General features: G+C 33.7%; 1 protein-coding gene across 1 annotated transcript; it reads left to right on the top strand.

Annotated features, from left to right (window-relative positions):
- The first annotated feature begins 415 nt into the window (after nt 1-415).
- On the top strand, nt 416-15,465 carry LOC105331126 (glycine receptor subunit alpha-3). The gene is made up of 8 exons (XM_034444434.2): nt 416-1,082; nt 6,288-6,349; nt 11,289-11,356; nt 11,599-11,831; nt 12,606-12,688; nt 12,796-12,978; nt 13,200-13,600; nt 14,234-15,465. The coding sequence occupies exons 1-8, from the start codon at nt 997-999 to the stop codon at nt 14,435-14,437; spliced, it is 1,320 nt and encodes a 439-aa protein (XP_034300325.1). The 5' UTR covers nt 416-996; the 3' UTR covers nt 14,438-15,465.
- Nucleotides 15,466-19,115: the final 3,650 nt, after the last annotated feature.

The raw sequence follows: 19,115 nt of genomic DNA, 5'->3' as shown, positions 1-19,115 counted from the left end.
GATTCCGTCAAACGATTGCCTGCTATCACACCCACAGGTTAGATTTCTATCACCGACAGGTTCTTCTGAAGCAGTGTTAACTTCAACCCATGTCTGAACACGATGAGTCACCAGATACGAACTTTTTTTTTCTTGATTTAAAGATATATTTATTCAAAAATCTGATTACTTAAAAAGTGTACATTTGTTAATTATTTTGGATTTTCCCTTATTTATTTTTTTTTTAAAGTCTTTTCTCCAAATAAAATTCTTGATTTTAGTAGAAAATATAAATAAGATACATTTTTTTGTTTTGTATTTTGAAAAAAAGAAAGAAATAAACAACATATGGTGCAAACTTTATCTGGAGTCCCTCCCCTTCGAGTTGTGCTAAGTTTTATATAGGTTTCTGTTGTACGAGTTAATTTGTCAAACCTAACACAATTGCATGATTTTTTATCTGTATCCAGCAGTGTTATATTATAGAGCAAGCCTGCTCCCATAAATACTTTAGCACACCAAACGTTCGCTCGTTTCTCTTTACACACCAGCGTCCGGCGTATTGACTGACGGAATATTTCCAAGGTGCATAGATTTGCAAATACTAGAAAATTTGGTTACAGTTATCGATCAGATAGCTCCAAGAGGGCTCGTGTAAACCTTGTTGACTTACATCCCAGCAAATCTGGCGATTGAGGCCAATCGTATGGTCAATTTCAAAGAACACTTGGACAAGGTAGCGAACGGGACTCTTTTTCTCAAATATGCACCCAGTTCTACAGACATAGCGATTCTAACCTGTTGATGTCACGTGATTCAGTGGTGGGTGATGGTGTTGGAACATGCCGTTTATCCCTAGTTCCTCCAGAGATAGATATACGTCATATGATCTTGCAATCAGAAGGATAATTAGTACGTTTTTTGCTAAACTTTTAATTAAATGAACTCCTTAGGAATAGAAACAGGGAGATCCTAAGTGCAGAGTTTCCGTGAATTCTCTCTCGTGCAATTTCCAAGATGGTTTTGGTGCAAATACTGGCCTGTTTGTTCGCGTGTACTGGAGCTGTTATTAGGGGCAATACAGCTATGAAAGATTTTACAAGGTAGGTCAAAATTGTAATTATTGTTCTGCCACTGATCAAGCCATAAAACATCAGTATCCTTATAATACCCTGGTTTATTTACTGCATTTTTCTGTACATAGTGAAAACATTATGTATTAAATCTGCAGTATTTAAAAATGTATTCTATATAATATACTACGTTTTATTTCATGTGTATGGTTTGTCATAAAAGGGCGTATGCACTAACTGCAAGTAAACACTGCTTGTTCATCCATTTAGTACCAAGACTGTTTATGTGTTTGAAAGGAATATTGAATACATTTTACAAAAAATAATAATTGTAATAAAAATCAAAATCAAAATTCATGTCGAGATGAATCTAATTCTTTGATTTCTTTGCTAGGTTAATCAAGGCGCACTTATTTCCAAGTTATCCCATCAAGTATAACAAGTGTCTTGATAGTTGCACGTACAAAATCTAAAACATGCCACACAACAAAAATTCTCGGCAGTTCAGCATTTACCAGAATCTTAAGATACTGCCTTCAACCCTTTATATTTTAAGGCAAAGTGTAAGCCGTGATAACAGAGTTATTGTACATCAAAACCGCTCGTTTTTTTCAATCCCACTAGAAAATCGTGAACAGAAGAAGGCGCACAATTTATATCAAGCTTCAAACTTTTGAATCTGTTATTCTGTGGCTAATTATTTCCTCAACGTGTTGAAATAAATTCTTCTCAAACAAACTTTAGAGTGTGTAGCATTGGAGAGTTGTAACTTTCATCTTGATAATGAGGAAGAACCCTTAGTCATTAATTTACCTCTTGTAATAAACTATGCTGAATGCTTGCTTTAATCCATAGTTTGACAGTCCTGTAGATCTGAAAATTAGTCACTAATTGGTTATCCTAGATAGTGACACCAGCGCAAGTCATCGTGAAGTTTGGAGGGTCTGTATTTCATAGAAATCTAGAAGCCTAATTCCCTAGATAAATAAAACAGATATAAGCAGTCATTTATCAAAACTTTATCAACTTACAGAAGAGTAATGGATAGTAATATTTCATAAAGATATACGTTGTGCTGTGTCTAGTATATATTTGACTGATTTTAGAATCGTCGGATATGAAGTGCTAACTGGTGCAAGTTTCATTTATCATGGCTAATATTTGATAAAAATTTAAGAATGTGTTTCAAACTACTCCGTATCTTTTTCATCAAACTTCAGACTTCACTGATGATGTTAGAAAACTGTTAGGTTTTTCATCAGTATATTCTGATTGTTATAGATAGTTTTGAATTCTTTGAATTACAAAACGTTAATGTAACATATTCCAATCGATGAATTTGACCTACTGGTCTATATTTCATCGTTTTCAACTTTTCAATTTTAACCTCTGTGCATAACGAGCTGTCAACATATTTTCTTGACACAAAAAACACACCATGGCTACTTGTATTTAAGTTTCATAAAAATTACTCAAATAAATTAATAGGATATTGTCGTTTTCTCCAATTATTAACTGATAAACACATGCATGTATACACGAAGCCTTTTTTTTTTGGGGGGGGGGGGTTCTTTGTCCAATTATTATTCATCAGGCATACTTCACAATTTTTTTTAAATTTTTCATCCCTTAATACTCTAACAAAAGGTTTAACTAGGTGTACATTCTTTTCTCTTTACACACCAAACTGGCTGATGGTTTAATTGAATTAGAGTCCTTGGATATTAACAATTCGATCTTTTGTGAACACTAATTTACATACGGTTTTCAAGGTTAATATCTTAAAGATGGTTTAGATATTCCACTCTTGATATGCATTACAAGTAAAAACAAACACAATTAAGTATACTAATTATGTGCGGGGTGCGATAGGACAATTTGAACCAGGAAATGATTTCCCAAATTTCAATCATTCGTGCAGCAGTGCATTTGATTGAGCACTCAGTTTCTAATGAGAAGATTCGGTGATGTAAACTGAAGATAGTGCCTAGTTTCACTTATTTCTCTCCGGGTGTTTAGATATATCTTTTTCTAGTTTCTCTCCACAAGTGGTATCCTGGAATTTAGTTCGCTGTATCTCGACCCCGATCTAAATACCTGTAGGCCAAAAGGAATCTCCGCATGGTAACTGGCCAAACTATATTACGAACGATTTGTAAATGTACTTTGTATGAATTGATCTCTCAGTGGGTAATCTTCCGTTTAACTTTTTAATTTTTGCAAAATTCATCGTGCTGTGAGCAGTCATGCAAATAAAAATCCTTTGGGCAGTTTCATAATATCTCTATTAATTGCCCCCTCTTGAAATGCAGAAGCTGATTTGTAAATGATTAATATGAACAAATAGCAATTTTAAAATCGACCATACATATTTATGAACATAAAGGTTTGTCTGCAAAATGATTTAAGATAGTTTTGCCTTTGATATTACATGTATATTGTGATTAAAATACTAAATCGTTAAAATTAAACTTGGAACTAAAACTCATTAGCAAAAAATGAAACTACAAGTGTATGGAATTTTAGAAGACAACGTTTGTGTTTTAACACAAAATAATGAAATAAAATACATGTACACACACACACACACACACTCTCTCTCTCTCTCTCTCTCTCTCTCTCTCTCTCTCTCTCTCTCTCTCTCTCTCTCTCTCTCTCTCTCTCTCTCCACATACAGACACAAATTGCAAGTATCTATCATGTTTCACTTCAAAGAATTTGAGGTTTTTATCAATAAATGTTACAGTCTGTTTAGCTTGTTAGCAAAAATATTTGGCTAGAAAGCCATCGTTGAATAAAAAAAAAGAACGTTTCACTGATAAAAAAAAATGGCTAATGAACAGGTAGGAGCTTTTTATTACAAGATTTAAGTTCTTTCAAATAATCTATGTTAAAAGGTTTCTAATTTGCCTCGTCATTCTTTTATTTTGTGGGTATTAGCAAGCAAACATATTGTGCCATCGTTTTTCCTCCCTTAATCTTATCTACCCATCGTGATGGGTTTAGTAAATATCTACAAAGCAGGGGGATATTTGCTTGTTATAATCCGTTTCTCGACAGGTGCGCCCAGGGCTGCTAATTCTATCTGTCTCAGGGTGACGTAGGCAGTTCGATATCGAGATTTCATTTCATGTATTTCTATTCTTACTACTGGGGGTAATGTTAAGTAAACCTCCGTCCAGGCTTGTATTACGGGCGGTAGGGTCAGTGCCCCGGTGGACCGAGGAAGACATGGTTTCCCGCTCAACTCCATCATGTTTTACATATTTGATTTACCAAGGTCCTTAATTGAAAGTGATGTACATCCTTCCCTAAAGAAATTCGACTTAATTTGGAAGATTAGAAGTGCTGCAATGCTACAGCTTGTGCTTTCCACAAGTTATTGTTCCTTCTGCCATGTACAAAAATGTAGATTCATACACTAGACTTTCAAATCACATGTATTTGATTAATGAAAAAATTGTAAATTTTCTTGTTTTAAAATGACAGCATTTTGTTTCTTTGTGAGAACAAACACAGAAGTCCAAAAGTGTCAATTCCTTTGAAACATATTCCAATCTTTGAAAAGAAGCCAACATAACAAATAAAGTTCTTGTAGAACAGTGGATTTTGTTCTGTAAATGATCATGTGTGAAAGAACGCTAAATTAGTCAGTTTCATGCCACCATCACGGATTTTTCACGGAGAATATTCCCTCTATTCTGCTTAAAATTTCAAATTCATTAAATTAGTTCCGATCACTGTGTTTACTGTAGCGCTAATGCAAAACCCATTCTAACAAGACCTTAGACTTTTGGTAGGATGGGACTGTTGCATCAAAACAATTTAAAAATTATGTTGGTTTTAATTAAATATGCAGAATGAAATAGAAAGTCCTACGTCACAATGTTGTTTGACACAACTACCCAAAGCCCAAGCTATTGTAAATTGATTAGTTGTATAACAATATCTCTTATATATATAAAAACTCTCTAAAACTCTCTCTCTCTCTCTCTCTCTCTCTCTCTCTCTCTCTCTCTCTCTCTCTCTCTCTCTCTCTTTCTCTCTCTCTCTCTCAAATTGAATATTGTGATACAGATCTATACCGAAACATTTTCCAGTCTTGTGTGGGATAGTCAGACTTTCATACTTTACTGAGGTCTTCTTCTTCAAAAAAAATATTATTCATTTCTTAGAAAGAATGCTGAATTTATCAGATGTAACATTCATTATAATTATTTTGTTTTCTCAATCTGGCCATTGAAACTTTTAAACAATTCAATAATCATATACTAATGGACAAGTTTTATGCAAACATCACTGTAGAAATAACAGTTACAAACACATTGCGACTGTTATTGTTATTTTACAACGTTCCACCAAAATTAAACCATTACATGTAGGTTGTTATTTACGAAAATTCTTTTTCTTCAAGATGCCACGGTTAGCTTTTGGGATGTTTATTTTGCGCCATACTTGCAAATTGTAGTTCTTATAATGTACGGCCCTGTATGCCTACAGCATACTTTTATAAATAAGTCTATATTTACGAATCAATATACCATTTTGTGTGCTTTGCCTTTTGCATGCCGGAAATCAAGTAAAGAGCGAGTGAAATACATTTAGTCTTGTTCATATTTCCCTAAAAAACTACTTCTTAGTACTAACCATCTCGTGTTAGTTAAGAATATATATATTTGAAATATGCAGTAAAATGTTTGTCATTTGAAATGGATTTAAAATTCTATGTGCTTATTCTGTTTCAACAGTTACCCTCCCAAACAGGCACTATTTATTTTATTATACTGAATGTCTTAATTTTAAAGAAAATTTTACTGCTTCTATATAGAAATGAAGTGAATTCTACGGCGAACCGTACGCGCATAATTTACGCGCATGTAACAATTCGATGTATTACCCGTTGCCAAGTGTGTTGCTAACGCTGAGGGTAATAGAACGGATTACCAACTGCGTCTAATCCAATCAGATTTTAGTATTTAACATGAAAGTATAATAATAGTAATTGCAATGTATTATTAACACATCTCCTTAAGTTGTTTTGGTCACTATTAATCATTGATAAATGAAAGACGCAAGTGGGAAAGGATCGTGTATTTATATAAAAAGGTTAAGAACTCAAAATGAATGCTTTCTTTTGTTTTATGGATATTATAACTGATTACCAATTACCATTCAAACAGAATCTTGGGTATTCATTATTTATTGACCTTAAATGGTTGTTTCTTTTTCTTCCAGAACCGAACTGATATCTTTGATCGAAGAGAAGATTGGGAATTCTCCGCCCAATTTTAACGACGGTAAGACTAATCTTTATCTATATTAAGTTGACGAATCGCATATTATAGTGTACACTGTATACCGATTGATTAACTACTCTTTTTCCCAGCTGTCATTTAAGAGTACATTTGGTATTATATTTGTATCGAGTCTCATCTAAAGCGGTCAAAACAAGACAGTAATAAATAGTATCTGCCTGTCAGAAGCTCTAGAAAAATAAGAATACTTCTAGATCTGCAAGGGAACATGTTAATTGGTGGGATCGAATTAATGATTGATGAACATAGATGTATTGTAAAACACAGTGAATAGATATCTTCTTTTATTTCATTTTTTGTCTAGAGAGTGTGTTCATGCTGTGGATATCGATTTGAAAAAATCCAGTATGTTACATTATCAAAACCACACATAGTTAGACTCTAATACCAAAAAAAAAAGAACCCTTAGTTCATTTCCACGGTTCGATTTAAAGAACTACATGTACACATAGTACATCGATCATAAAGTGCAAAAGCAATCTTTTGTCTTAAAGTGTCCTCAGTAGAAAGAAATACAATTAAAACACCGTATCTTAAGAAATATAACTGGGAAAAACCAAGTGTCCAAAATCATAAAGATTTGTGTAATATCTATTTATATATAAATATCTTTATTTAGCTTTTAATAACGGCAACATTATTCCATAATTTTTTTTTTTTGTTATGCATGTAATTCTGTGTCTCTATTTCGTATCCTACATTGTATCATGCCAAATGTCTATAAATATCATTTTACTTATGTAATACGTATGTTGTTCATAATGCCACAAGATGATTATATATTGAGCAAATAAAGAATGACTCTTGTATAGTCATTGAATTTGAACCTGATATTGAGCATGAACCTGTAGATATGTTAAAGGGTGTTTTATATTTGAAACATTTGCAAAAACTCTTTATTAGCTTTGCTTTTTTAAAACAAAGTAATGGTAATGGTAATGCATTACTTTACTCATGTAATGGTAATGCAATGCATTACTTCAAGAAAATCAAGTAATGGTAATGGTAATTTAATGCCCAAATTCATGAAGTAATGGTAATGTAATGCATTACTTTACAATGTAATTCGCCCCAAGCCTGACACATACATTCAAACACATTTTTATTTTACATTTCTAATTAAGTTTTTATTTTAGAACCATATTAACAAGACCTTGGACTTTCAATTGCGCGTAGCTATCTATTCCTTGCGTCAAAACAAATTAAAAATGACGTGGTTTCAAGCGAAATATGCCTCGATTGCGTAGTCTTTAAGTTAGCTCAAAAGCCAGACAAATCTTGTTGATTAGCAATGAAATAGACAGGCCTACGTCACATAGCTGTTTGACACAACTACCAAAAGTCCAAGCTCTTGTTAAACTGGTTCTAAGTGTCCTGCATTAAAATATGTCAAATTGTGACTTGAAAAAGCAGTGAAAATAAACTTTTAAGACTCTCAAAAAGGCGAATCTAAGACAATTGTTAAACAGATATACGGTGTCATTTTGTACCCAATACATTAGTATACACTCTGCAATATACATGTAGACGGACTTTCTCCTGTTGAAATGGAATTCGTTATTGCTTGGCTTCTTGTCAACTACATTCCAAATTAATATTATGACAGGAAATGTAAATTAAAGATGAGTCTGTCTTCACGTTTTTGCCAGGAAAATTTAAAAGATGCTATCATAATGGAAGAAATAAATATTATATCATGTATTCAGATTTTTCTTAAATCTGTTTTATTGTGTTCATGATGTATGCTTTAATTTGATTTTTAATGTCGTAAGTGCTAATCTTTATCTGTTTTTTTTATCTTTAAAACTGATATTCATTAAGCGACATTAGACTGGCATCAGACAAGACTATACAGTTATATGACTGTTAATATGACGCCTGTGTTCACATTCAGATTCTCTTCCCGCCGTAAAAAAAATATATATAAATATATAAGGAATAAGGAATCATTCTTTGAGTATTATGGGGTGATAATTTTGGTCGGGCGTGATCAAATCCAATAAAGCCCGAAGGGCTTTATGATAGATTTGATCATGCATCGACCGAAATTATCACCTCATAATATTCAAAGAATGATTCCTTATTACTTATATTTATATAATTTTAAGCCACCGTACGATTAAATATTTAAATATAAATAAGCAAACCCCGCTTGCGCCTCAATTTGGCGTCATTTGTATTATGCATGGGTTATATAGTACAAAATCGATACGTAGTGTTATCACAGGCAAAGACACTGAAAAATGTAAATATATTAATCTAAAATTACACAAGATAAATAAGTTAGCGCATAAATATTTGAACAAAAATCGTTTTGAAAAGAAGAAACAACACAGTTTGAAAGGAAAAAAACCTATTATTGATAAACTAAAGCCTTCTCATTAAAATAAAGACGTGTGAGCTATGTTAAGTACTATCATATTAATTCAAATGAATACAATTAATTCTGTTTATGCAACAAACGACACATGTACTTTATGAAATATGAAAAAAAATCTATTTGATTATAAAAAAGTTCATCCTTTATTCCTCCTTAATATTTGTGAAGTTTTGAAAACAAATCAGTTATCATAACACAATTTTGCAATAATCATTGCATAAAAATAATATTAATCTCTCTATACCTCAGTAACAGGTACGTTTAGTTAACCATATATATATCTTAAAGCATTTTAATAAAAATTAGTCCACAGGCACATTTTTCATATGGGATTATCGTGCAATTATTTTATATATAATCTAGTTGTTTAGCTTATAGATAGCTTTATGATAAGAATACATGTAGTAACTTTTTATCTTTGTACTTGATTTATCGTACAGAGGTTGATTACGCAGACAGTTGTTTGCTTCTATGAAACCTTGTAAGCAATGATGTTTCTGAGAATCTCCAATCTGTATGACGTCATTTGAGGTCTTTAATCAGTTGAATGCCAATATATTGTTTCTAAAAGTATTCATCTACGCCCATGGCCTGTATAACAGGTCACAAGATCGGAGAGAGAATCATTCATTGACCTCCGAAAACCTATACCAATAATGCAAGAGTTCGACAATCGTCACTTAGCTTACCTCTAGATCTGTAACAATCGGTCATTCGGATCCCCTCGGACCGAGTCCACAGGAAGAGTGATTGATAATGGACGAGTATTAATTCCATGGAAGTAATTGCGACTTATATAGGTCATTTGTTCCCAATGCGGGTATCCTGTTTTCGATCCCTCCTTTCCCTACTTGCTTACTATTCATTTTCTAAACTGTGGCGACCAATTCCCAACGTCAACAAACTGTGGTAGTCAGCCAGTGGAATATTCATTTTCCAAATAAAAGTGAGAGTTAATGATTAATTGTGTGGTCTCGTGATTTGCACTCTTTGTTGGTCGTAAAACACACAGTTTGGTATAAATATGATTGAAAAGTACATCAGCATTTCTGTTGGTGATTAAACAGCCATATAAAAATATAGTTACAAGAGTCTCAACATTATAATTTTTATTAATACCCTACAGTAGTAACAGTCTCTCTGGTCCAGTTAATTTATGAAACTCAATGACCTGGAACTAATCACTAGTTATCATAAGGTACATGTCTCTCAAAGAAACGAAACTGACGATGACCATCTATGGACTGGCCAACTTCACTTCTCCAAGGAATTGTTATTTACTCATGCTCAAGCACACTTGAAGCATATGACTTAAAAGTCATACATGAACATTATTAGGGCATCCCTTAACTCGATCAAAAATATTCAAAAGTTTATTAGTTCTACAAATAGCTCGTTTAAGACGTTGTTAAATATAGAAGAGTTGCTGGATATACCAGTGCCAAGGTGGCATTTTTGCATCAGTGTAAGTTGCATGTATCAAAAATTCAAATAATTATGCCATATGGTTGATCATTGCTTAAGAAGTTTATAACCACCTTTGCTATTTATATATCTTCCCTGTCTGGTGACTTGTTTACCTTTAAAAATAATTTCCTACTGATAAACAATTTTTAAGATAGAAGATAGAAAAGGTAGTTTATCCATTAGATATTTGGAATTTCCTATAGGTTATTTGCAATTTCTCATAAGAATAAAAGAACTTCCTTTAAGAATTAAAATTCCGATGGGATTTGAACAAATTAAAACTCCGATTGGATTACCTATAGGAAAACTACATATCTAAGTCTAATTCCATCAGGAAATTCTTTTGTCGTATAGAAAATATATATTCTATGGGAATTTTAGTGAATCATATGTTGGATTTTCCATATTTCCTGCAAGTATAAATTATTTCACCAATGGGAATTATTATTTTCCTATGATATAATAATTTTTAAAGGTAAATATCTCACATGTTAGGTGAAACACACTAAAAATAAAAGTGATTATATACACCCCAGACAATTCATTGTCAATCATTTGGTATTAATATCTGGATTTTTACAAAACTGCATCTTGACCATTTTAACAAGACCTTGGACATTCAGTACGATGTAACCATCTATTTCTTGCGTCAAAACAAGTTAAAAATGACGCTGATTTCAAGCGAAATAAACACGATTGCGTAGTCTTAACTCAAAATCAAACAAATCAGGCAAATCTTGTTGATTTCAAAGAGCCATGGCTGATTGGCCAGCAATGAAATAGACAGGCCTACGTCACAATGCTGTTTAACACAACTACCCAAAGTCCAAGCTCTTGTTAAAATGATTCTAAACTGTCGCAAAAATGTCATCTTGGCACTAGCGTAATTATCCAGCACAGTGTAATATATCAACTTTGTTTGATTCATTTTGAAATCAGGATACTAAACGACTTAACTAGTTTGGTAACTGTCTTACACAAATCATGTCGGACTCATATTGCATGATTGAAGGTAACGACTTTTTTCCGATGAAATTGATATTTCATACACTTTCTTCACGTGCTGTTTTTCAGATTTTGCAACTAAAGTGGAATGCCAACTTGCTATTGACAGCTTCGACTCAGTTAATGAGGTGGACATGGTACGTAAAGCAATACCGTGTTTTGACATTTCAAACAATTAATTCTTTTTGATAGTCTATGCATATCAACAAAATGTTTTTAAATATCAAACATAATATCGATATGTATATGCAAATATTTACTCGGTTTGGAATATAGAAGTGTTTGGTTAACCTTTTGGAATATGATGTCGACTATGCCTATAAATGTATATGTAGTCTACTTTAATATCATTATAATATTAATTATCATTTTCCTTCAGGATTTCACGGTGAGCATCATGCTTCATTTAAATTGGAATGATGCTCGCTTTATACCCTGGACGTCCGGATATGACGACACGTTCGTCTTAGAATTCGACTCCAAGAGACTGGACAACATCTGGACGCCTGACTTGTTCTTTCCTAACGAAAAAAGTGCATTCATTCACAAAGTATTCATGCCCAACAAAATGCTGCGGGTTTACACCAATGGAAAAATAACATATACAGTCAGGTATAAAATGTTTACTGTAAGTGATTACACTTCACCTACTGATTTACTTGGATTCTCCAAAATCTTTAATCTCAAGCAATTACAGGATGTGGTAAGATGCAATGGCTGCCACGTCGTAGTGATGGTTTTGATTGATAGTTGGGATTATAAGGATCATCCAGGGAGGGGGGAACTGTGCGCATGTAGTCTAGTTTATGTTTACACGGTATTTCAAAAATGTTGTATTTTGACATTAAGCGAGATTCGGTTCTATTTTGGATATAGTTAATCTACTCGATTTTGTCTGTATTGATCGACGCCTGATAAACATAACACTTTCAATGACAACAATTTTGACAGAGATTTGGGAAAGAAATCTCTGTTAATTAACAAACAGCAGATATTTTTCCCAACTTCTTCGCCAATAATAAGGCCAGACATAACTCTTTATTTGCATTTCTTACCGTCTACGTCTTTGATCGTAAATGCAGTGAGGGAAGAGCAGGTGGCAAAATATGTCCGTATTTTCACTTCAATCATCCGCTTAAAGATCACACCCATATTTACTTTAGTACATATGATTTCTCCGAAGCCCAGTGTTTTAGATCAGTTGTTGATGAGAAAAACAGATTAAAACAACTTTGCATTCAATTATAAAATTGAATTATAAAATTTGACAATTTTGACTTTTCGTTATAAAACAGCATACTGTAAATACTAAATGTCGCTTACCCATTGCATAACCATGAGTGGCTATGCATCAATACTTAGCTCATTTTGCAATGTTTATTTCAGACTATCATTGACGCTTAGTTGTCCCATGGACCTCAGAAACTATCCTTTTGATAAACAAGTGTGCAGGATCGAAATGGAGAGCTGTATGTAACTGCTGTTGATATACATGTTTGGATTAATAAATGGGTTAAATAATATAAGCAACAAAAAAAACAAAATAACTAACAGATTTTAATTGTTTGTTTGTTAGTTAGTTACAACGAAGATAATATAATTCTGGAGTGGGTGGGGACTGATCGCCCTGACCTTGCAAACATGACCCAAATGCCTGAGGGTGCCGTGCCTGTGGAGATCAGCGACAACATTGAAATGAACCAGTTCCGGGTCGTAGAAAAGAGAACATTAAAAACATTAAACGAGCGCCGAGGAGCAGGTGAGAAAGAGTAATTGATACAAATAATTCCACAGAGTAAACCAATACTTATTTTAAAATGATAGGAGACCGCCGTATACGTTAAAACAAATCCGCTCAGCAACTATAGAGAAATGAAAATTGTTTACATAAAAATCGCATTGCAAACTGTACAAATGGTCATTTTTATGATAGGAATCATGCTAACAGAATAACTCATAACTTTATTTGTGCTTTCGCAGGAAATCATAGTCTCCTTCAAGCTGAATTTCATCTTGTGAGAGACATAGGATATTATCTTGTTCAAATGTACATTCCCAGCATGCTGATCGTCATGCTGTCCTGGATCTCGTTTTGGCTTAACGTGAATGCCGTGCCCGGGCGAATTTCCCTTGGTGTGTTGACAGTCCTAACTATGACCCAACAAAGTTCTACCGTCAATGCCACCCTCCCCCGGGTCTCTTACACAAAAGCCATTGATATCTGGATGTCCATGTGTCTAGTCTTTGTATTTGCGGCTCTTATTGAGTTTGCTGTAGCTAACGTACTTGCAAGAAAGGACACCAACAAAGGATTTGGTTTCAAGAAATTGTTTCTGTTACCGACTCTGAGTGAGCAAAGAAAGAAACGAAAAGGCTCTGGGGTGAGATTACTTTACAAATGCTAAATCGAAGAACTATTTTATCATTGATCACACTGTAAGCTTGCGATTTTGATGAATGAATGTTTTATTATAACTGTGCAACTTCACGTTTATAGTAATCAATCTCATTTTTTAAAAACTAAGGCCATTTTTATTTGAAGCTTAAAATAATTATGAATTTGAGAAGTTTACAAATAAAATTATACAAAGCAAAATACAATGCTAACATTTCAAGTCTTATGGGGTATGACATCACATACGCAGGTGTAAGCAGGCGTTTCCATTTTGATTTACGAAGCATTTTGCGTATTTAGCGTGAAACAAACAGGTATTTACTCAAATAATACAAGAAATGGTAAATATGCCAACAGCAAAGAAAATTCTCGCCAAATCACGCGAAGTTATCGCCGAACGAAATCGAGGCTTGCTGTGAGTGATTGTTGAATAAGTATTTGGGCCATTTATCACCAAACACGATCACTCCAAGTCTTGTAGTTGTTTATTTTTTAAACATGCGTCCTACTGCTTCATATGATTAAATGATTTTGCTTTAAACCCTCAGAGTAATAGACATTCCCTTTGATATTCGGGCTTACAATATTGATACAGAATAAAGATTTCTTGTCACTTCAGGTTTTGGTGGACGACAGAGGCCTTATGCGACTGGATCCGGAAATGGACCCGACTCTTGTCCAAAAACACCGAGAACTTTCCGGATTGCTACACGCAATGTATTTAGACGTGGCCTGTCGCTTCCTGTTTCCGATCTGCTTTGGAGTGTTTAACCTTGTGTATTGGACAATATATACAGCCGACAATTTTCACAATCACGGTTAATAGATCTGGACAAAAAAAAAAACAAAATGTGATAAATAACAATATTCATAATCATAAACATTGTTTTTCCAATCGTTAACTCTGTCATTTCCCTAGATGGAGTTCTTCAAGGCTTAGAACATCAAGCCAAGACGTATTGTTTATGACATTGACTTTACCATAACGATGTTAAAAATGGGCAAACAATTTTATGGACATAAGAAAAAGCACACTATATTCACGCATCGATCATGTTGATGAGGAGGAAAGGTTCCGAATTATCATAGTGGTATTATCAAGCAGATTACATTCCATGAATTTTTACGATCGAATTTGTTATTTAAAAGCTCAAGTGTGTAAAAATATGTGTGTCTTGTTGCTGAAATGATATAAAAATCATAAATTGTTCCCAGGATAAACTTAATTAAGCATCGCACTAGCGTGATTTTTTTCTGTTTGTTTTTCTGTATTTCTAATTATGCAAAACGTCCATTTGGCCATGTGCTTCCGTTCAGTGTCATGTTGATTTCTGTGATAAAAATGAAGACGAGTTACATACATCAGTGATAACTTTTATGTCCATCATTGTGATACGTGCACAAAACACAGGTCATCAACTTTATGACAACGTTTGTATGCTTTTATGATCCGAAAAGATTAATTGATTATTTATTGTTAACTCTTGCTCATGTATTTAAAAAAGTTCCGATGCATTTGAATGTTATGTCTTTGCTAAATTCAATAAAAATTGAATTTTAGTCAATTTTAATTTTGCTTAGACGAATACAAAAATCTTTGATCGCACAATGTGATTGATCAATCAGAAGAATGAAAGAATACAATTTGAATATTTGATGTTTATCATTTCTGTGGAATAATCTTTGAAACTTTTACATGAAAACTCACCGTTAATAAAAGCAAAAGGGGGCAAGAATTTCACTTAATCAACATGATGACGGCTTAACTTAGTTTTCAACTATGTTTTTTTTTTAAATCATGTTTTGATTGTTTAAATCTTATTTATTAAATAAAATCACCGGTACAAATTGCCATTTGGTTTTTGTTCTCCATCAAAACAAACATGAAATTAACATGGGAATATGGGAGTGTGATGTAAAAGTCAAAGTTCTAATGGGCATTGACCTTGTGAAAACCGCTAAAAGGGGTTTCGAATGATGGGTCGTCAATAGTAACAATGACGTTAATACACACAATATAGAAGTTTCTTGTGGGAACTTATTTCCTCAAAGTACCAAGATAGTTTCCATGCAACATGCAACTGTTCATTTCTAGACTTCTTTCCTTGAGCAATATACGGAATACTTGTGTGATATTTTCCCCCGAAATTTTGAGAGTTTGATACATGTCTCATCAAACAATTTGACACCTGCTGAAGGTGTTGATCTGTGTTGGCTAATTGGAACTATTAACGGATCACAGCGATGCGTTCATGCGCAGCAGTTCTACAACAATCTTGGTGAGAAGTTTCCAAGCATCGCGGTTGATCCTAGGATGTTTTGAAATTATTAGCAGTTAATTAAACAAAGCGCGGTACCGCAACAGTGAGGAGAAAGTGCAGCCAACGCGGTTGACGTCACCATTTTGCCAGATGAACAAAGCATGTTGGGATATTTTTTGTATGACTAAGGCATCATGATGCTCTAAATCCATATGTTGTTATCTTGTTACACTATTTTGATCTCTGTAGTTTAACTGATTACTATCCAACCCATACCTCAAAATTGCTATTGGCTAGTTTAATAAACCCGGTAACCCCACGATGCTAATAGGTCTACATTGAATAACGAATGATCTAAGCAATGCCCACAGAGACTTATAACACGTCATTAGTTGTAGAACTAAAACAGACCGAGAAAAATATAACTCCTCTATGTAATTTGCCACTTGCTTCCTTTTGCCTTCAACTGAGTAAAGCAACAAATTTAATTTTTTTTTTTTTTTTTTAACCACTGGGCAAACTCGTTGACTTTATAATTGTTGATTAGTACAGACATTTTCACCCATAAAATCGTTTAATTTTAAGATTGCATTTTCGGTCTTCTCTGTACTCATATTGTTAAACATGGATTGCGTCAGTTGGTTGGCATTAGTGGACATCAAAGTTACTTCACGTCCGAAACAACAGCGGCTCTCAGTTGTTTGTCCAAGAAGCATAAGGTATGTTCCAGTCGTCAATCAGACGTAAAATCTAGGGGTGTAATCTTTATATTTACATTTACCAAATATTATTCCCTCTATTTCTTACAAAAACTTATAGTTAATTCATAGCTCTATAGACACAGCCAGACTGAAATCTACATGCCCCGTTTATCGATTGGTCGAAATCTACATCGGCTGAAACTTGAGAAGAAATTGACAGGTCTGAAATTGACACGCCCTGTTTATCGATTGGTCAAAACCTACAGCGACCTACAAAACATCACGGACTGCACGAAATAACCATGATGATGTCAGATCCAAAGTCTCACAGGAGACGATTTGGCTGTTTCTTTTAGCTAACGTCCTTATGTACGTTAACAATAATTTAGTGAATTTTACTTATTTTTTATAATCAATTAATTGATTTGTTAATAGAGAGATGTTAATATAAACAATAAAATGCTTTCTTTGATGATTCATGTGGGTAATGAAGGTAGCGATCATTGCAGAAAAAAATTTACATAACCCGCGTTAGCGGGTTATGTATTTTTTCTGCAATGTCGCTACCTTCATATCCCGAATGAATCACCAAAGTTTAAATCACTACCATCTCGGTATATTGCATAGATACATAATAGTACATGTAAAACTGAGAAGCATGCCACAAATTAACTTGGTAAGATATGCCAGTATTTAGCCATACCATAACTGAACCGCTGTCAAAATTAATCAGTGATAAAAGGTCAAGGGAATGTTACTACGAAGCACAAATCTAAAAGTACTCTTTATATAGAAGTACTTCAAAAAGTTGCCATATTTCTAGAAACATGCACATTCCTGGGTTCAGTGTGCCAGATCCCAGTGTGCCACTAGAACAGGCAAGCAGACAGTGGCGTAACGACGTTAATCAGCCCCCGAACAGCTCCGCTACAGCGTCTTCTGAAACAGCAGGGGAATCCCAAAATGGAGTAAATCATTTCACGAGATTAGCGTTGGCGTCAATTACATGCTTTACATCTACATGTTTGTCTCGATTTATAATGGCATGGAAATATAATTTGTTGAACATTTGGTACTCAGTCTGATGTTCAAACGTTCATTCCTCGACCATATACATGCAGTGCTTCATATCCCCAATTTACGCACGAACTCCAGACACTTTCGTACAAAAAGTTTTGTATAAAAAAGCATCAATATTTTATTTTAAAAAACCGAAAATGATAGGTAATATTGATATTTTTTCATCATTGGTTTTTAAGTTTTCAGCAAAGTCGCTTTCCATTAGTTTAAGAAATGGTTGAAAAGCCTTGTATGTCTCTTCAGTAACATATTTCATAGTGTGTAATTGACTTCAATGAGATTATTAAAAGGCTTTCATCTAAAAAAAATACATTGTCTGTGTTTAATAAGTAAAATTTATTTATAAAAAAGGGGGATGTTATAATCACCTACTCAATGATATTCGACGTTATTTTCCCAGTTTAACCATGATAAAGGACTTTTTGTTATGGAAGTTTTTGTTTTAGTTCTTTCGATACACTATTAATTTTGCTATGCCACAAATAAAAACAGATAACAAGGATGTCACACTCAGAAAGATCTATATTTAGTGTCAAAGAAGTAATTCGAATTGTTTCGAGTTCAGCCTTTAGAATACTAAAACCTCAAAGAAAAAAATGTATTGTTTGGTGAATCTTAGGTGATATTCGTTGACTATCCAGCGTCTTTAGGTAATATGTTAATCAAGAGATTGTCAATCTTACTGTTATGGCCCTAGAGATTATATTTGTCTTCTCTTATATATGCATAAAAGCAATTGACGTATATTGGGAAAATAATTTGGTTCTGGTAATGTTTAATGTATTACTAAAAACGTTCAATCGTGTCACATATAATATACTATTTCTAACTTATCACGCCACATCTCTTCTCCATCTTGTCTGCAAAGGCTTGAGTGTATTCTTTGTTCAGAAATTGATGGTTAATTAACTTGATGCTTAGTCATTTGAGAAACAGCAATAAAAGAAGATCACAGAGTAATAAAACAGCGTATTTATAAAATTGAGAGGAACCAATAATTATAAAAATACCGACCGTGTCTGGTTTATAATAAAGACAAAAGATGGCGGAGATTTGGACGATGGTGGTCGCTTCTTTGGGAGAGTTTGATAGAACGATAAATGTGGTCATTAAGACTGATGCATTGATTATAAATTCCTTCCGAGCCAGAATCAATCACGCTAATTAAATACAAAGCCATCGGATGCAATATTATGTTTCCCGATATTAGTAATTCTTCTAATAATGGTTCCGAAGTAAAGATTGTGGAAAATGTTTGAAAATCAATTGACCAGTGAAACATACGAGACTCACTCTCAATGAAGACAGGGCCAGTCGTTATCACGTGACACTGGCTCAAGTGTGTTTGAATAGCACTTGTCTAGTGGAAAGTTAATCAATGTTAATTTCATTGCTTGTCATTTTGGGAAGTAATTGACATGCCTTTGGAACAGCACATTGACCCGAATGCTCTATTTCA

The sequence above is a fragment of the Magallana gigas genome, chromosome 2, assembly GCF_963853765.1.
Source record: "Magallana gigas chromosome 2, xbMagGiga1.1, whole genome shotgun sequence".
Classification (NCBI taxonomy): domain Eukaryota; kingdom Metazoa; phylum Mollusca; class Bivalvia; order Ostreida; family Ostreidae; genus Magallana; species Magallana gigas.
Note: the sequence above shows the minus strand (reverse complement) of the source record. Positions and strands in the feature narration are given on the sequence as shown.